At 51.8% G+C, this 20696-nt stretch overlaps 1 protein-coding gene and 1 long non-coding RNA gene across 2 annotated transcripts in view; one reads left to right on the plus strand and one right to left on the minus strand.

The window, feature by feature from the left end:
• Positions 1-13671, minus strand: part of ELL (elongation factor for RNA polymerase II) — a 75104-nt gene extending 61433 nt beyond the window's left edge. Inside the window, exon 1 of the mRNA XM_042978595.1 lies at positions 13475-13671. Coding sequence (XP_042834529.1) covers positions 13475-13609 — 135 coding nt within the window. The 5' untranslated portion in view covers positions 13610-13671. The remainder of the gene's footprint in view (positions 1-13474) is intronic.
• Positions 13672-14123: 452 nt separating this feature from the next.
• Positions 14124-19037, plus strand: LOC122236630. The gene is made up of 2 exons (XR_006214735.1): positions 14124-14222; positions 18716-19037. It is a non-coding gene; the product is annotated as an uncharacterized LOC122236630 (long non-coding RNA).
• The last annotated feature ends 1659 nt before the right edge of the window (positions 19038-20696 follow it).

The following is a 20696-nucleotide window of genomic DNA, read 5'->3' on the forward strand; positions in this document are numbered from 1 at the left end:
CTAGAAGACAGGACATGCCTGCTGCTCACTGTCTCCTGTCATCTAGTTGTTCCTCATGTCACGAAGCACACGTTCGAAAGACACCCCAATGAACAACCAACCCCTGAGTACAATCCTCCCCTGGAAGATGACACTAGTCCCACTGTATCCCCAGGGACCTAAGGCTGAGGAGACAGAGGGAGGGGAGAGGGATGCTGCAGCCACAGCCGGACTCCAACGGGAGGCAGATGCCCGCCCTCCCACCTCTGCCAGGAACACCCGTGCTTGGCCCTTCCTGCCCAGGCTGCGCATGAATTGTGTTTCCAGAGTTCACCAGCAGGTCACAAGTAAAAAGGACAGGCCCACCAGAGGCTGTGCCAGTCTGGAGCTGTGCCCGAGAAAAGCTCCTGGGCAACCCAGGGATTTGCACGTGGAATGGGAAGCATTCCAAGTCTGCATGAAACTGGGGTGGGAGGGAGGGTGCAGACAGTCCTAGGGCAGACACCCTCAGGTTTGAGGTTCAATTTAATCTATGCTGACCGTGTATCCTCAGGTCAGTCACCATCGTCCAGGTGTCCCTTCAGTGAAATGAAGGGGCCAGACCAAAAGGACACTCCAAGATCTCAGTCTAGCCCTGAGACGTGACAGGAAGCCACAGCCCACAGGGGCAGCATGCCACAGCACAGGGGTCCAAGGTGCGAGCCCGGTCAGCACATTCTACGAGCACACGTAGTCCTCACGTCACACGCCAATGCCAACACTTCAGACCAGCAGCTCTCAAGCTTTGTCTGCAAAGGGCCAGAGAATCAATCTCTTAGGTTTTGAGAACTAGACAATCTCCATCACAAAGACTCAACTGCTATCATACGGCAAAAGCAGCCTTAAATGATGCTCTGTTCCAAAAAAAACTTTAGAAACACAGCTGGCAGGTTGCATTTGCCCCTTGGGTCATGGCTTACTAACTTCTTTCAGACTCTAAGGATAGTACTGAAAGAAGAACATGCCATAGGGGCCCCTAGGAGGCTCAGTTGGTTAAGCGTCCAACTCTTGATTGCGGCTCACTCAAGTCATGATCTCACAGTTCGTGAGAGCGAGCCCTGTGTCGGGCTCTGTGCTGACGGCGTGGCGCCTGCTTGGAATTTTCTCTCTGTCCCTCTCTCTTTGCCCCTCCCCACTTGCACACATGTGCCCTCTCTCTTTCTCTCTCTCAAATAAACTTTTAAAAAAATGCCGTAACAGTCTACTTCGTTGGCATCCTTATCCAATTCTGTTCACCTCATATGGCAGCAAATATGCCAGAGGCCTTGGTTTTGGAAGCTAGCAGCTACAACAGCAACACTGGGCACAGCAGACCTCAGCTTCCTTGAGGACAAGAGGCCCACTGTCACTAATGGTATAGGGAAAGCTCTACCACTAATGGTACAGAAAACAGAGCAGCCAGGATGGGGACAAGGCATGCGATCCCTTTCAGGACCTGGAGAACAATGTAGCGGGGAGGTTATAGGCAGGAGGTGCCCACTGTCAAGGGGAAGGCCATGCTAAGCTAATGCCCCACCCCCAGCTACTGCACACTGAGCTGTCCTGACTTCATTCAGTGGGCATTCTCCTTGCTGTAAGTGTTGCTCTAGGTCCCTTAAATCATCCCCTCCAGACGCGGGGAGAACCACAAGGTCCATATCAGGAAGCTGATTTTCCTCCAAAAAGTCACTGTCCAGGAAAAAAAGTGGGGGGGGAGGAACCTTCCAACCCACTTATCCTCAGGCCAATGGCAGGAGGCGAGGCTAGTCTAAGCTCTCTGGGTCCCAGCGGTACCACCCCCCACAAGGAAGAGCAGCATGAAGGGTGGCTGTCTCAGCCCGGCCCCTCGCCCCACCTCTGATCAGCCTATGCTTAACTGTGGGGCCTGAAAGCAAGTGTGGGGCCCTAGGCCCATGTGCACATCCCATAAGCAGAAGGGGAGGCGCCAGCAGGACAGGGGCAGGGAGTCCCGCCTCCACAGTTGGAAGCCCTGAGGCAAGTGGACTGCATCTGCCCACAGGGTCAGAGAAAACAGCGCTCCTCCTTAAGCACTACTGGCACAGGCCCCAGCCCTGAGGCCAAGCCAAAGGCAGGAGCAAAGGCAGCAGCATAGTCCCCTACCTGTCCACCACCCCCCAGAGGGCAGGGAACACCCAACCCGAGGGGCCTCCAGGCCATTTCCTACCTGGAAGAAAGCCCATTTTCCACAAGTCACTTTTTGATTCAATGTGGAACTGAAAGAACTAAATTCACCAAAGGAGAGATTCTGCCCCATCTGAGCTCATGGCCAGGGAAGGGCCCAGCAGCCTCAGGTGCCACAGGGTGGAGCCCAACCTTGCCAATGTCCCTCAGGGCCTCTGTTTGGTTTGGGGACACGAACACAGAAGTCGTGCCACTGGGAGGGCTGGGAGGTGGTGACAGTTTCCTTGGCCTTGTTGCCATCTATACCCAGGTGACCCTGATCAAGATCCTCAGGCAGGACCCGAAGCTAGCCCAAGCCCACCTCAAGTGTGAGAGCCAACATGACCCAATTCCCTGGGGTCAGGTTCTCTGTCACCTGCGATAAGGGGACTCCTGAGCCCATCAGTGGTCCGGCAGGTGTCAGAAGCCCCATAGACCCAAACTCTCGTTGGAGACCCATCAGTATAGCTGCTATCAAAACAAACAAACACACACACACACACACACACAATCCAGAAAATACCAAGTGTTGGTGAGGATTGTTGGCTGAAGAAATTGGAACTCTTATACACTGCTAGCGGGGATGTGAAATAGTGCAGTCGCTGTGGAAAACAGCTTGGCGGTTTTTCAAAAAGTTAAACATAGAATTACCATATGATCCAGCAACTCAACTTCTGGATATATACTCAGAAGAACTAAAAACAGGAACTCAAGTGAAATAAATCAGAGAAAGACAAATACTGGAAGATCTCATTTATATGTGGGATCCTAAAAAAGAAAAGAAAAAAGACAAACCCACAAAAAGAGATCAGACTTGGGGTCACCAGAGGCAGGGAGTGGGGGGAGAAAAACTGGAGGAAGTGGGGGGATCAAAAGGTGCAAACTTCCAGTTATAAAATAAATAAGCACTACAGATGTAATCTATGACATGGGGACTACAGCTAACAGTGCTGTTATGATATACAGAGAAGTTGCTAGGAGAGTAGATCTTAAGATTTCTTATCATAAGAAACAACTCTTTTTTTTTTTTGTATCCATATGAGATGAGAAATGTGAACTCAATTTGCTGTGGTCATCATCTCACGATATGGGTCAGTCATGTTACTATTCTGTACACCTTAATCGTATACAGCGCCAGATGTCAATTATATCTCAATAAAACTGGGAGGAAAAAGGGGGGGGGGAGCAGAGTCTCAAACAGATGTTTGTACACCAATGTTCACAGCAGCACTATTCACAGCAGCCTAGAGGTATAAACAACCCAGTATCCATCAACAGACAACTGGATAAACAAAATGTGGTATATCCATACGATGGAATATTATTCAGCCTTAAAAGGGAAGGAAACTGGCACAGGCTACAACATGAATGAACCTTGAACACCATGAAAGAAATGAGTCATAAAAGGACAAATACCAGGGCGTCCAGGTGGCTCAGTTGCAAGAGCATGCAACTCTTGATCTTGGGGTCATGAGTTCAAGCCCCATGTTGGGTGCAAAGATTACTTACTTACATAAACAAACAAACTTTAAAAAAAATCTAAAAGGACAAATGCCATATGATCTCACTTACATGAGATCACAAAAGTTATCAAATCCATAGAGACAGAAACTAGAATGGTGGGTGCCAGGGGCTAAGGGAGGGGAATTAGTTTTTAATGGGGACAGAGTTTCAATTGGGGAAGATGGAAAAGTTCTGGAGCTGGATGGTGATGATGGCTGCACACACACTTGATATCACTAATCTGTACACTCAAAAAATGGTTAAAAAGGGGAAAAAATGGTTAAGATGGTAATTTTATGCTACGTGCTGAGATCTCACCACAACTTTTAAAAAACGTTTACTTATTTTTGAGAGAGCACAAGCAGGGGAGGGGCAGAGAGAAGGGGACAGAAGATCCCAAGCTGGCTCTGCACTGACAGCAGTGAGCCCGATGTGGGGCTTGAACTCACGAATCACGAGATGATGACCTGAGCCAAGATCAGATGCTCAACTGACTGAACCACCCAGGTACCCCTCACCACAATTTCTTTTTAAAAGGCTCCAAGAGGTCCCAGATAAAGACTCTCGCTGATTGGTTGGAGCACTCCCAAGGCCTCCCTTGACCATGGCCTGTCACAGGATGGAATCCCCCAGAGAAAACGCTTGTCTACGGAGTGGCGTGAAATCAGCGTGGAGTCAGTCCCCCCACACTGACCCTAGACAGGGGCTGGGGCTCGTCTGCACCCACACAGGCCACTGCGGTCACAACTGCTTAGTCGGCTAGATGATGAAATTAACCCCAACTTCCTGCCGGGGCATCCCTTACCCCCACACCCTCCGGCTGCCCCGTCACCCCAGCCTCCCTCCTGTGGCCAACCTCTTGGATCTCACGCAGACTTCAGCAATCTCAGCCTCTTCCCGTATGGTTCCAACTGCTCCACTCCCACGGCACCTCCTGCCCACAGCCCGCTGTGTTTCTCCCTCCCAGTAGTCATCGCCCATGGGCACCACCACCATGCTCTCAGTGGGCCTCCCCCATAGAGATGTGAGGGCCTTGGGGCATGCCTGGCTAGCCTGCCCACCACGAAGCCCCCGAGCCCAGAATGGCACCTGGCCTGCCTCGGCCCACCAGCAGATCCCAAGTCAGTCTGATAAAAAGAACATCAAAGCCACATGCACCTGTCCAAGTGAGGGTTGTGGTGGGCCGGTCCCCCCATCAGAAAGAGGTCAAGGGGCACAGGGAAAAGTAAGGGGAAGCCCCTTGTTATTCGGCCTTTACACACTGGGGCTCCACTTGCCCAGACTGGATGATGGAGGAAACAGGGCCCGTACCTCCCATCCCTGGGGAACAGCATTCTCCTGGGGAGAGGGGGCCTGGCCCCTTGAGACCGCCCTCACGTCACTCCCCAACAGCCATGAGCCGGCACGCAACCTGAAGGCAAAGATGGGGCCACCACGCCCAGAGCTCTGGGCCCGACTCCTCATACTCCGTTGGCAGAGGCCGCCAGCCTGGTGGGCTCAGCAGGCACCCCTGGGCCTGGTCGGAAGTCTCCCCAGAAGCTCAGCCAGCACCTCATGCCTCTCCTCTGCTGTGCGGCCCCTGCCCACTGCCCGCTCCGCCATCACCACCTGCTGAGGCTGCCCGAGGCGGGATGGAGAAGAGGGACACGCAGAGGGGCCCAGCTCCCTCAACACAGTGGGGTCGGCTCCGTGGCAGGAAAACTGCTAAAAAATCTGGGGAAAGTCATTTCCTTATTTAAAAAAGAAACCCTTAACGATAGAGACAAACGAGTGGATGTTTTAAATTCTTAAAGGCCTCACATTCTCAGGTCATTTGTGGTACACTGACACATGCATATACACAGGGGGGAGGAATGGACTGGACACAATGGAGTGACAGGACCATCTGACCCAGCTGCTCACTACTATCTCAGGTGACGCTTCAACCCAGGGAAACTGAGGCTCAAGAGGAAGCCTGGATTCCCAGGCTGTTAACAGGAACTAGCTAGAGCCAGTCCACCTGACCCCAACTCCCGCTCCTCAGCATCCTTGGAGGGAGGCACCTTCTTATTAAGACACCTTCCCTACGTGTCTAAGATGGACACGGGGACAGCAAGGCAAACAGTGAGGCGCTGACACCCACTGACAGCCCGAGGTAGGAGCAGAGTTAGCTGGAAGGGCACACATTCAAGGAAGGTGTCCCCGAGTCGAGCCTCATTTTCCCCATCTGAGGAACAGTGAGAACACTCGAAACAACCCAAAGGCGCAGGAGATTAACCACAGCCCCCAGTCAGAGGCAGTTCATTAACTCCTCAAAGACGGGGTAATCCAAGGCTACCTGTTCCACAGCACATTTGAGAATGCTGGGAAGTGATAAGTGGGCACAAGGCCCTTGAGCCAACTTTCTCTATGCTTTAGACAGCATCACCTGTCCTCCATCCAGCCTTGGCTCCCCCAGTATCCAGAGCACCCACTCTCCAGAAACTGGTCAACACCAGCACAATAAGGGAAACCTGGCATGCAGCTACCCCTGAGCAAAGAACATAATCCAAGAACTGGGACGAAAAAAAAAAAAACCAAAACCAAAAAAAAAAAGGCTGCTGGCTTCCAGAGCTGCCACATCAGTTCAAAACACCTTCCACACCTTCCAATCACACTCAGGACATTTAAAAAAAAATCACGTGACATCCACATCTGGGTACAAAAGCGGCAACCCGGGGGCACCTGCGTGGCTCAATCGGTTAAGCATCCAACTTCAGCTCAGGTCACAATCTCACAGTTGGTGAGTTCAAGCCCTGCATTGGGCTCTCTGCTGTCAGTGCAGACTCCACTTTGAATCCTCTGTCTCCCTCTCTCTCTGACCCTCCCCTGCTCATTCTCTCTCTCTCTCTCTCTCTCTAATAAATAAACATTAAAAAAACAAACAAAGCACAATAGCTCCTCGTTCTCTCTTTAAAAGCAACCCAGAAAGATGTAGACTCTGCAGCCAACACCAACAGGGCAGCATATATACATCTACCACCTGAGCCCTCGACGTTAATGACAATGATAGGCACCCACCACAGACCTGCAGCAGCCCTCGGATCAGCCACCCTTATCCTTCCTCCGGCCCAGAAACACTGTCCTGTTGCCCATTCCCCTGTGCCACCCCAGCTCAGGCCCTTAGAACCCCCATTCCATCCCCGGCCTCTCGCCTCTAGCCCTGCCGTCCCTGACCATCCACTCCCACAGCCCAGACCACATCTCTCCCGAGCCTCGATTTCAACATGCAGAAGTTGTACCACTCGGCCACACGCAGCCTCGGGCTCCACTCTGCCGTGCAGGCGCACCGGGGGTGCCCCTCACTGCACTTCAGCGCTTCTGCACAGCCCTCAGCAGGGGACAGCAGACAGGGCTCCCAGCACACAGGAATCCCCAGGGTCGGTGTGGTGCCCCAAACACGGTACCCGAGGAATACTGATCCGTTAGGGGGCACACAGCAAGGGAGACGCAGTCACTAAAAAGTAAAGCCTACAGCCACGTTGAATAACACAGCTAATATAGTGTCGGGAAGAAACAAGATCTAATATCTTAAGAGGACATCACTATGATGATGAGGTGCCCAGACACAAGACAGAGGAAGGCACCAAGGTGTCAACAACAGAGATGGCCTTGGCCCATGGGAACAGGAAGTCGCTCCGTTCAGCTATTTTGCAAGCTTTCTATGCTGAGCTATGCTCCTTTTATAGTGAACTTTTCAACTTGTGTTACTTTTTTTTTTATGTTGTATTTATTTTTGAAAGAGAGACAAAGAGAGGGCACATGTGTGAGCAGGGGAGAAAGGGAGGCCGAGAGAGAGAAGGGGTCAGAGGATCCAAAGCGGGCTCTGCACTGACAGCAGCGAGCTCAGTATGGGGCTTGAACTCACAAACCTCGAGATCATGACATGCGTCGAAGTCGGCCGCTCAACCAACTGAGCCATCCAGACATCCCTCAGCACGTGTTACTTTTAAATAGGAGTTCCATGACCCCATGAACTTGACAAACATGAGAGGCCCCCTCCCCTCCAGAAGGGCTGCAGGGAGTCACCAACATGCCCTAACCTGGTGACTCAGCCAAGAAAGAGCTGCATCACAATGGCCAGGGAGGGACCTAGACCAGAGAATATAATTAGCATCAGACTCCAATGCAGCCACTCGGTGTGGGGACAGGAGGTCTCTCGCTGGATGGTTAATTTGGACACCAGCTTTTTTGTTAAAAAGTAAAGTGACAAAACAACTACGTACTATAGTTGTCTGTCACTCACTGCACCTACAGGTCAGAGGTCACTTGGGGGGACTGTTCTCAAAAGCATCCCTTTGGGCACTTGGTTGACTGTGGAGCGGCCACATATCACCGGAGGTAAGATCTCAGACAACTCCAAGTTGTGCTCGTCACAGACCCAAGAGAAACTCATAAAGACAGGGGAAGGGGAGCAAGGCCCTAAAAATGAAGGACTCAAAGGAGGCCAAACCCCACGGGCATGGATTGGCAGCCTGGGCCTGGCCAGGCTGCATCAGGCAGGGCTGCTGCCACATGAGAAGGAGACTTCCTGAAACCAGTGTCTGCTCCAGAACCAGTTACTCGGAACAGGGGAAGCAGTGTTATTGTCAAAGACACTCCAGAGATGTCACAATCTGGCTATGATGTCAAAACTACTTCAAGGGTGATGAACTCTGGCCTTGCGATGAGTCAACAGAGGGTGGGTTTCTGCCAAGCAGCCTGCTGTTTACACACAATCACCACAGTCACCGTGGTGGTGGTGGCAGGAACAGCGTGCAAGCCAGAAGCCTAGTCAAGGGTCACAGTGGCCGAGGCGGGGCCCGGCCCCTCCCCACAATCTCACTGGCCACCCGCAGAAACTTCTATCCCTTGCCCCCACACCCTGGGTCATCCACACATCCTGTCACAGTGCCTATGAGACAAGAGCCTTCTAGGAAGGATTCACCCCACCCACAACTATCAAGAGCGTACTTTGAAATACACAAGTAAACTGAACCCCTACAGCCAGAGGGCAGGAGACAGGAAGCGGTGCTCTGGACACCAACAGGCCGGCCGATCCACCTGGCCCGGCCTGCCAGGCCACCTCCCTTCAGAGGGGGCAGAGCTTGGAGCCATCCCAAGCTGGTTCTCAGCCCCATCCCAGTTGGGAAATTCCTTCCGGTGACTTGACCTCCCAGAGTCTCTTCCCATTTCCTCACCTGACAAGTGGGAACCACTCCCCGCCACAGGCCTGACAGATGGGGGTGAGATAAAGTAATGTGTGCAGCTTGGGCCAGCGCTGGCGTGTGGCCGGTGAGCCACAGGTGTTGGTTATCACCATCTTTAGGCTTTCTCAGGGCAGGGGGCACAGTACAGTCACAGTGACAGCCTCAGGAATTTGCATGGCCATTCATGTCACCCGTGCTTGCAGGAGTCCAGAGCGCTGGCATTTAACTAGAACTGGAGGCCGTGGTGGGATCCCCTTTCATAGTTGCATCCCAGTGGCTCAAACTCCCTCCCAACTCAAGAGGCAGCCTGGGCCAGAGGACAATCCGAGTGATCTTGGGCAGGTGGCCGATGACCCTCTGGGTGCCAACTGCCCTCAAAGGCATAGTGGGAACAATCGGCTAGCCTTCCAGCCAAGGTTGTCAAGAAGATGACAGGAGCCTGGACAAAAAGGACTTAGAGGGGCCTGGCCCATAGCCAAGAGGGGCAGCACCAGCTATTTCTGAAGACGGCTGGTCTGAAAAGCAGACAGAGCTGGCAAGAAGCTGTCCTGCTTAGGGCTAGGTGGGCACCCCCAGAAAGGGGAGACAAGCTTACTTCCTGGGGCCTGGCTGTGGGAGGGGAACAGAGGCTAAATTAAGGCTCCTCCTGCCACCAGTGCCCGAGCTGACATCCACACAGCCGCCCCCTTAGCAGCAGGCGAGCAGCCCCCAGCACAGCTCTAGAACAGTCATGGAGTATTTGCGGCAGGCCTCCTGCATGTCCTCTCCCCACACACCCTTCCCCAGGACAGAGCCTTGGCAGCTGTCCTCCATGCCCCAACACCCTCCCCAGTCTCTTGTGTCTCAAGGCTTGAAGGCAGCATGCCTGGAACCCCCACCCCTCCCTACACAGGATCCCTCACCCAGAGACCTCAGCCCTGGCATCTCCTCGAAGCACCTCTGTCAATCAGCACCCTTTTACACCACCCCACAGCATCACATCATCCCATTTTATTTCCTTCCTGCTGCTGGCAGCTGTCAAGTTCTTTGTGCCCATTTCTGTGCTGTCTTGTTCACTATTATATGCCTCCTGCCTCCAGAATGTCAGCTCATGACACTAGAGGCCCATCTCGGTCACTTCTGAACATACAGCACCTGAGCAGTAGCCCTGTGCAAACCAGCTGCTCGATCAGATTTGGGTGGATGCAGGAACCCAGGCTCCCTGCCTCCCACAAAGTCTATTCAAACCTCCAGGTGGGAACCAGCTCTGGGTACAAGTGCCAAGTGCTGAGAACAGGGAGGAGGGAGGTTGGGGGTGTTAGGGCGGCACTGATGGCCACACACATGTCAACAGAATCCTCACAGCCTTAAGAGAAGAAGGAGCCAGAGCTGAGAGAGGGCAGGGCACTGGGACCCACACAGCCCTGACAGAAGGATCTGGAACTGGGAGGGGTTGGGTACTGGGACCCTCACAGTCTTGAGGAGAAAGATCTAGAGCTCAGACATGGCCAGACACTAGGAACCTCCCAGCTAAGAGAAGAAGAATCCAGAGCTCAAAAAAGGGTCGGGCAGTAGGACCTTGCAACCCTGCAAGAAGAAAGAGTCAGAGCTGGGAAGGGTCAGATACTGGAATATGCACAGTCCTGAGGACAAGAAGGATCCAGAGCTGGGAGAGGATCAGGCACCGGAATCCTCATAGCCCCAAAGGGGAGGAATCTTGACTGGGAGGGGTCACTCACTAGCCCAGGGCCTCAAGCAGGTAGAACCAAGATTCAAACTCAGACTACAATCTTCAGGCATCTTGAGCCCCTCCCTGGGTCCTCAATTTTTCCTTAACGACAATATGCTCCTCTCCACCAAGGAGCTTATAAACCAGGAGAGAAGGTCACCCAGCAACAGAAATACCCAGGTGGTTGAGGCAGGTGCCCCAAGGAGGGTCACTTCCTCAGAGTGGCCAGGGAACACTTCTCTAAGCAGGTGCATGATGCTGTCTTGCAAGGATGGATCTATACCTCCGCCCTCTTCTCTCCCAGAAGTAGCCCACAGTGAAATGGGAGATCTACAGGCGTAGCTGCCTCGGGACTCACTCGAGTTTTTATATTCAAGAAGAAGCTTCACGAAGCCTAAGTCTAGACGGTGGCAGCTGTGTATATTACCTTCTGCTACATTCCAGACTGGCCACTAGGTCTACACAAAGGCAGCTCACACTCCACACCCCTCTGGAGAGAGAAACCATGGGGGACTTCTACCCAGGCTCCTCCAACAGCTAGGATTACAGGCTCTCTTTGGCCACAGAGAAAATTTCGCAGTAACTTCCTCTCCGGTCCCCTGCCACATCTGAGTCCGTAAAAGTCTCTTTGCAATTAAAAGTAAAAATAAAAACCCTCTCCACAAGTTGCTATTGACAAACCATATAATAACCACAGTGCTACAGAATAGAAAACTCCAGACACTATTGACAACTGCACATAAGAGGTTTTGTTGGTAACCCCTACACTTCTCTGGTCGCACAGACCAGTTCTTCAAGTCACTGTCCCCATGCCCACCACCCAAAAGCACCCAAGCCGCCCTGATTTTTGCTCAATCCTCTACAATGCCCAACAAGTAATATTAAATATGAAATTGCCAAGTAACTTAAATTATCAGTCGGCTTCCGAGAAAAACTCAAATTTGGGTCACCCTCAAAGTTTAGCCCAGCTGGCCTAGATGCCCCTACTGGCTTGGAGAAGTTCTTTGAGGGAGCCCCTCCTGGCTGATCAACACTGTCATACACAGCTGTGCTTCGAGGGGGATAAGCTGGAGTCTGTAGTTACCTTCACCCTCACATGAGGAAGATCCAGCTTAGTTAGGGGATGTAACCAACACCCTAAATTAAAAATAGCAGTATGACAGCATGAGGTGGACACATAGGCAGACCTTCCGGACAACCAGATCAAGCAAGGGCAGCATGGCAGGGAAGGCGGGGCTCTTAAGTGACCAGGTACCAAGTTCACCTTATTTACATGACTCATGAGCTCTCTCCCCCAGCTGTTTCTAGGAAAGCCCGCCTTCCCGCAGGACAAGTCAGAACTGCCTAGGGAAAAGACTCCAGACTAGAATGCCACAAGGAAAGGAGACTTAAGCTGGACACAGTGTCCCCACCACCTCCTCCTCACCTGCAAGGGCACCTTAGCCTCATCTTGAGGAATCCTTTTGACAAGGGGAGAACTCGCTCTTCTAAAAAAAAGAGACCTCTTCTGTGAATGGGAAACTGTGACACCAGGACAGGAAGGAAACTGCCCCCCCCCAAAAAAAAAAAAAAAGTGGGAAGAAGCACGGGAAGGGTGGGCACCAGGAAAGTGGTGGGAACGTTAACAGGGGAAGAAATTCCCGGCTTAGCTAATGGTGCTGAACAAGTCTGGGGCAGGAAGAAAGCCACATTCCTTCCTAGTTAGTCTCTCTCCTCACCCGCCCTCGGCCCCCCCATTCCCAGTATACACAAACACACACACACACACACACACATGCACACATGGAGCAGGGCCTCCATGAGCCGGACACCAGACCCCTCCCCAGCCACTTTATGACTGCAAAGTCCCCACTTTCCAGGCAACAAGGAAAAGGGCTCCCAAGCCACTTCTTCTCCTCAGGTCCTGACCACTCCGGGCACCTGCAACTTCTGTCCCAACACAGACGGAGGGCGCCATGACGCAAACAGAAATGGGAAGAAGCAAGTTTCTGATCAGGGTCCCAGATGTGCCCCCAAATCGGGCCTGAAAGAAGGTGCACTGCAGCCTCCCCCCAACCCACGCACACTGAGCCAGGTGGCAGAAGTGAAACGCCTCTAACTTCCCCAGATGGGCCCAAATCAGTCCCTGAGAAGTTTGAGAGTCAGCAGCTAGGTGCCCACAAAGGGCTCCCAGCCTGGGAAAGGCACCATGCCAGCGACCCCCCACATACACACCTTCTTCCCCCCAAAACATTCCCACTCTCTAAAAATGTCCAGTAAGGCAGGGTCACCTGCGAGGAGTAGGGGAGTTGGAAACAAGCTGTCAGTTTCTGCCCAAACGCCCCTTCCCAAGAACCAACAATGAGCCCAATTCCAAGGGCTCCATTGGTGTCAAAGCCGGCCCTCCCAATGAAAACACAGCTTCCCCACACAAACGGAACAGGATCTCCACAGGTGCCCCGACAGCGGTGCCCCACTGATTCACCCTGCCTGGCACCCAGACGGAGAAGCCCCAAGCTTCCCCTCCACCCTGTCCTCCGGCCAGGTGAACAGCTCAGTTCCTGCCCAGGTGCTGGGTGAGCCGGGAAAGGCTCTGGAGCCTCCGGGTGCCGACTTAGTCGCCCACCCCCACCCCCGGACCAGACGCGCGAGCTCCGGGTCCCTCGGCCGCCTCGGGCCGCCCGCCAGTGTCACCTCCCAGCGCCGTAAAGGAACGCAGTTCCCCGCGCCCCAAGCTGGACAGGTGCCCACCCCGCGACCTGTCGGCCCAGGGACCCGAGAACAGCACCCGGGACGCCGGACCCCGCGCCCCCAGGCCAGGACGCCTCCGCGAGGGGCGCGTGAGGCCGGCCTGCGCTTCGACTTCTCCGACGGCCGCGCCGGGCTCCACGCCGCTCACCTGGCTGGAGCGGTAGCTCTCGAAGGCCCTCAGGGCACTGTCGGTAAGCTTCACGTGGAACACAGACACCTTGCTGCCGTCGCTCACCCGCCCGCAGGACAGCCCGTAGCTCCGATCCTCCTTCAGCGCCGCCATCTTGCGACCATCGCTCCCCCGCCCCCCCTTCCCGGTTCCAGCGCCGGAGCGCCGGCCACGCCACGCCCCGCCGCCCGCTGACGCGCTGCATTATTCATGAGACGCGGCTGGCCACACCCCCTCTGGATCTAGCGAGGCCCACAGTAGCCTCTGCACGGCCGGCCGACTGCTGCATTATTCATGAACGCAGCTGGTCGCGCCCCCTGTGGGCCTGGCGAAGCTCACAGTCACCGCCCCAGGTGCTGTATATTCATGAAGTGTGGATGGCCCCACCTCTCAAGCCCCCGGAGAGGGTCACTTCCGTGCCCGGACTCCGCCCCGACACGCGCACCCCTCCAGGCCCCGCCTCAATATACATTATTCATGACCCTGACTCAGCCAGGCTGGCCGAAGCCACGCCTCACTGGCCGCTGACGTGATGCATTATTTATGAAGTCGCACCAAACCTACCGCCTTTGGTTTCTGTTGAGAGCGGTAGCCTGTGCGTGAAGGGGGCGGGGCCGGTGCAAAACACGTGGGGGGCGGGGCTGGCTATTGGCCCGGTGAATGGGCGTGACTATGCAAACCGAGCGCGCGTTGGACGCTGGGTTGGGCTAGTGGGGCTTCCCTTAAGGTAAGTAGATGGGATTCCCTGGCCCGGGCTGTTAGGGAATTGGGGGTGATGGGGAAGCAGGAAATTTTGCTCATGATAAGAGTAGACTTTTATTAGAATAAAATTCTACATCCCCAAGGTTCCTGAAATATGGTGGTTATGCAGCTTTCCCATTTTAAGAAAACACTTTATGGGGGCACCTGGATGGCTCAGTAGGTTAAGCCTTGGACTTTGGCTCACGTCATGATCTCAAGGTTCGTAAGTTCCAGCTCCGCACCGGTCTCTGTGCTGACAGCTCAGAGCCTGGAGTCTGCTTCTCTCTCTGCCCCTCTCCTGCTCACGCTCTCTCTCTCTCTCTCAAAAATAAACATTAAAAAAGGTTAACATAGGGGCGCCTGGGTGGCTCAGTCGGTTGAGCGTCCAACTTCAGCTCAGGTCATGATCTCGCAGTCCGTGAGTTCGAGCCCCGCGTGGGGCCCTGGGCTAACAGCTCAGAGCTCGGAGCCTGGAGCCTGCTTCTGATTCTGTGTCTCCCTCTTTCTCTGCCCCTCCCCGACTCATGCTTTGTCTGTCTCACTCTCAAAAATGAATAAATGTTTAAAAAAAAAAAGTTAACATAAAAAAACATTTTATATATCATAAGATTAACCCATTTAAAGTGTGCTATTTAAAGTGTGGCGTTTAATACATTCACAATGCTGTGCAGCCACAATTATCTCATCTGGGGAAATTTTCATCATCTCTAAAGAAAACCGGTACACCAGGCACCTGGCTGGCTCAGCCCATGAAGTGTGCGGCTCATCACGGAAACTGCTTCAGGTCCTCTGTTCCCCTCTCTCTCTGCACCTTCCCCGCTCGTGATCTCTCTCTCAAAAATAAAAAATAAAAAATAAAAAAACATTTAAAAATAAATAAAATATTTCAATTAATTTTTTGAGGGGAGGAGGGGCAGAAAGAGGGGGAGAGAGGGAATCCTAAGCAGGTTCCACATCCAGCGCGAAGCAGGACACAGGGCTGGAACCCACAAACCATGAGATCATGACCTGAGCCAGAATTGAGTCAGATGCTTAACCAACTGAGCCACCCAGGTACCCCCCAAAATAAAATCTTTATAAAAGAAAAAAAGAAAGGAAACCCCTACCCACTAGTCACTCCCCATCTCCCCTTCCCAGCCCCTGCAACCAGTAACCTACTTTCTGTGTCTATGGTTTTACTTATTCTGAACATTTCATATCAATGGAATCATACCATATGTGACCTTCTGTGACTGGCACTCAGTGAAAGACTCAGCATGATGTTTTTGTGAAAGTGAATGAAGGCAACCTCATTTAAAATAGAGTCAGGAGGTCAGAAGGAGCTCTGTGCCCTACTGACTCATTGTTAATTGCAGACCCCAACAGGAATAAGTCTACTTTACTATACCCCAGCAGGACAAAGGATGATTTTCTCCTCACCCAGCAATAGCCCAGCCAATAAGACACTGCCACAACTCACCCAATGAGAAACTCACTACCTCGACTTTCCTCCAATGGACTTTCATTCAAGGCAGCCCCTCCCAACTTCCTCTCTTTTCTCTAGGAGGTAATGTTTCATCTCTTTTGTTTGGTTTTGCTGATACCCCTAGCTTGCATGTCCTGAGTTGCAATTCCTCTGCTATTCCTGAATAAGCCCATTTCATTGGTAAAATAACTGGCTGTTTCGTTTTCAAGGTTAATATATTCAAGGCTGGTCCCATTGTAGCATGTATCAATAATTCATTCACTTTTATGACTAATATTCCATTGTGTGGATGGGCCACATTTTGTTTACTCATTCATCCACTGATGGACATTTAGGTTGTTTCCACCATTTGACTATTATAAACAGTGCTGCTGTGAACACTCAATGTACAAGCTTTTGTGTGGGCAAATATTTTCCCCTCTCTTGAGTCTATACCTAAGAGTGAAATTATTAGGTTCTATGGTAATTGTTTAACCTTTCAAGGACCTGCCAGACTGTTTTTTCACAGGAACTGCAATTTTATCAATCTCTCATTTTACAGGTGGGGAAACTGAGGCTGGAGACCAGGTCTGGCTTGTCCAGGCAAGCTTCTCCTGGGCTCTGGGTATCCTAACCTATGGAAAGTTCTCGATTTGTTTTCTTTTTCCCTTCAATCTAATTACAGACAGTAGTCATAGGATGAAGATTTTAAGGTGAGAGAGGAAGGTGAAGTTCATGGGCCTTCTGTCTATCTCTACTCAGGTGATCTCCTTAGATCTGCCCACCGCTGCCAAGTTGGCACTATCATCTGACCATGAACTGCTGACCCCAAGGCCATGCTAGACTCCTTGAAACCTTTTCCCGTAACTGCCATTAACATCTCCATTTACAAATGGAGAAACTAAGGCTCAGAGGCCTCAGGCAAGCACTCAAGGGTATTGGCCCTGCCAATGAGTGGGCTGGCTAGAACTTGAACTTAAGATCTTTCTGACCCAGAGCCCTCTTGATTACCCTTCACCCTGCCTCTAAAACCTGGGTCCCTTTCTCTATATTTCTTCATTGAACACCCTCAGCCCAGGGCCTAGCATGGAGTAGCTGCTCAGGAAATGAGTGTTGAATGAATAAATGATCTCATTTAATTCTCACAACACAACTACCAGCCAGTTTTGTAGATGAGAATAAGGCTCAGAAAGTTTTCACATGCTGCCACAGAGATTCCAACCGCAGCCTGCCTAAGGCTTAAGGGTTAAAACTCTGGAATCCTCTACCCTTCACCTGGGGTCAGTCCATCCTACAGGGAAGATGCCAGCACTTGCTCACACACACTGACCCCTCTGCCCGCTGTCTGTGCCCAGCTGTTTATCCAGGAGCTGGGCCAGGTAAATATTGGAGTAGGCAGGGCTCACTGCCTAGAGGGATCACGGAAGGGCAGGAATAAGGCAGGTGAGGAGTGGTTGGTCAGAGTAGAGGATGGGGAGGGTAGAGACAGGTGGAGGAGCCAGCTTTGAAGGCTGACCAGCTCCCTGTGTGACAGTGGGAAACGCATGACCCCTTTCTGAGCCTCTGTGGATTTATCTGAGAAATAGACAACAGTAGGAATATTGAGTGCTTAAAATACACCAGGTTCTGTGCTTGGCATCCACGACTGCCTTTGGGAGTGAATGCAGTGGTTTGGACTCATCCGCCAGATGAGGAAACCAAGACTTGGAGAAGTCAAGAGAATTAAGAGCACAGAACCATGGGCTCTGCTGCTTAGTACCAAGCATTTCTCCACTTTACCCTTAATGCTCCAGTGGCTCCCAATGGAACCCCAGGAACGATAATGGAGGAACCATCAGCCATTGGCACGCCCTCCAAAGTCTCTAAGAACTACGTCACCCAGGGGTGCCTGGGAGGCTCAGTTGGCTAAGCGTCTGACTTTGGCTCAGGTCATGATCTCACAGTTCACGAGTTTGAGCCCAGCATCAGGCTCTGGGCTGACAGCTCAGAGCCTGGAGCCTGCTTCAGATTCCGTGTCTCCCTCTCTCTCTGCCCCTTCCCCACTCACACTCGATCTTTCTCTTTCAAAAATAAATAAACATTAAAAAATTTTTATTAAAAAAAAGCAAAACTACTTTACCCAAGGAATTTGAAGCTGGTTGGTCCAATGGGATGGCCCCTGGGTGTGCACTCCACCTGGCCAGCTCATTGCAGAAGGTCTAGCTCTATGATGGGAACAGTGACTCTAGTCTGCTCCTCATCCCCTGTATGGCTTTGGACATGTCTTATCCTTCTCAGTGTGCTCACATCATAAAACAGGGATAATAATGGCATTTACACAAAAGCTGGGCCCTGGACCAATGGCAAATAGCATCATCATGGAAGTAATTATTATTATTTTTTTTAATGTTTAGTTTTGAGAGAGAGAAAAAGGGAGGGGGGGGGCAGAGAGAGAGAGGGAGACACAGAACCTGAAGCAGGCTCCAGGCTCTGAGCTGTCAGCACAGAGCCCGATGCAGGGTCTTGAACTCATGAACCGCGAGATTAAGGCCTGAGCCAAAAGTCATACGCTTAACCGACTGAGCCACCCAGGCACCCCTGGAAATCATTATCAATGAGTTTACAACAGTTTATATATATAATCCCTTTCTGTCACATCTTTATGTTGTTTGCAGTTTATGTGTTTTTAAACCACACTGGGGGGCGCCTGGGGGGCTCAGTTGGTTAAGCGGCCGATTTCTGCTCAGGTCATGATCTCGTGGTCCGTGAGTTCGAGCCCCGCGTCGGACTCTGTGCTGACCGCTCGGAGCCTGGAGCCTGTTTCAGATTCTGTGTCTCCCTCTCTCTCTGACCCTCCCCCGTTCATGCTCTGTCTCCCTCTGTCTCAAAAATAAAATAAACGTTCAAAAAAAAAATTTTAAACCACACTGGGATGAACACCCACTATTAGCTATTGCTAATAGCTATTACTAATATATGTATTAGTTATATAGTGCTATATAACAAAATACTTCAAACTTAGTGGCTTAAAACAATAAACATTTATTATCTCACAGTGCCTGGGAGTCAGAAATTATCTCACAGTGCCCGGGAGTGATATGTTTCAACTGGTCCTCTGCTCAAGGTCTCATGAAGCTGCAATGGAGGTGTTGGCTGGACTACATCCTCATCCCGAGGCTCAACTGGAGAAGGATCCATATCCAAGCTTCTTGAGCCTGTTGGCAGAACTCATTTCCTGGTGGTTGTAGGACTATAGTCCCCATTTCCTTTCTGTCAGCTGGGGGCCACTCTCAGGTGCTAGCCACATGGCCTCCTCCATCTCAGTAAGAGAAAGCCTCCCTCTATTGAGAGGGAGAATTCTGAGTGTTGAATGCTGAACCCCTCTCATGGTTCAAATCCCTCTGATTTCCTCATCTGCAACCAGTGAGTCAGGCCCACTCAGGTTATCCCCATGTCTTAAAGCCAGTTGGCCCAATAACTTAATCACAGGAATGAGATCTGTCCCATTTCTAGTCCTGGGATGATATAGAATAAGAAATCTCGGGAACACCTTAAAATTTCTGCAGCCCCTAGCCCTAGGAGCCACATCTCTGCACACCTGTCCCACAGCCTCCTACAAACTCAGTTGTTCAGTCAGCAAATGAGCCTCAGGGATTCTGAAACATACTACTTTGCAGCAGACAGAATGCAAGGACTCATTAGGGCACTCACTTTGGAGAGAGCCCCTCTACGTGGTGGGGCAGCCAGCATGCAGCCTCAGGGTCCAATGCCTGCTTCACTGCCCCCTCAGCTGGGCATCTCAGAGCCAGCAAGTCTAGCTTGTAGGCCCTCAGGCCTCATCTGTGCATCGGGGAGGCTAACAGTCCTTCTTGGGACAGGGAGTAAAGACATCTGTTGTTGGGGATCCCCAAGACTACGCTCAGGTTTGATGATTGACTAGAAGGATCCACAGAACTCAGAAAAGCTGTTCTGTTCATGGCTATGGTTGATCACAGTGAAAGGACAGTCTAAAGTCCTCAAAGGAGAAGAATGCGTGAGGCAGAGCCCTGGAGAAACCAGGCACAAGCGTCCAGGTGCAGACCTGTCACAACCTTTGCGACAACACACACACACACAGTACTGCCAACCAGGGAAGCTCACCCGAGCCTCATTATCCAGAGTTTCTACTGGGGAGGAAGGCTGACCACCCATGTGCTTGACCTCAGTCTCCAGCCCCTCCATAGGTCAAGTTGATACCATTTGGCTAAAAGCCCCACCCTAAAGTATATTATTAGCATAGACTCTCTGGTGTGGCCCAAGGTCTTAAATAAACAGACACTTTTATCGGTCAGGACATCCCAAGAACTTAGACGTAGATGTGACCTGCCAGGAGCAGACCGAGGGCCAGTCCTTTCTTGGGAACGTGCAGGGCTTGGACAGCCTAGGTCTGCTGACTTACTTCTTTACTGATCTGTATCAGGTGGGTCTCCAAGTGTCCCCAAACCACCATTTTGCTTCATGGATCAGCTGTATTATCCTCACCGTGAGCAATGAAGAAGGTACGGCCTAGCATTACCTGGAAAGAGTTTATAGTGATGACCATGCAGACTCTTCCTCAAAGGTGGCCTGTGTGCTGGCTATACCTTCTGGAAAATGTTCAAAGTCAGTTAAAACACTTTCATGCTTAGGGGACTCTGACGGCTCCACAGCCGATCCCCTCCATGGTAATTTTCTTCCTTTCACCCATCCATCTGTCCACAAGCATTTATGATTACTCCTTTCTGTCCTCTGCCCAGTCAGGGAGGCTCCCTGAGGAGGACACACCAGGCCATAGAACAAAACTGATAACAGCCCAGAAGACTTCCCTCCTCTAAATGCCCACATGCAACAGAAAATCCAGGCTGACTCAGGCAAAAACAATTATTGGCTCAAAAGAGTGAAGAAATGATAGACCTGGGGCGGGGCACAGCTAGCTCCAGGAGCTGAATAGGATCACCGTGACTCAGTCTCTCTCTCAGCTCTGCTCTCTGGATGGCCTTCACTCTCAGGACCCTCTTC

Source organism: Panthera tigris, chromosome A2 (genome assembly GCF_018350195.1).
Source record: "Panthera tigris isolate Pti1 chromosome A2, P.tigris_Pti1_mat1.1, whole genome shotgun sequence".
Classification (NCBI taxonomy): Eukaryota; Metazoa; Chordata; class Mammalia; order Carnivora; family Felidae; genus Panthera; species Panthera tigris.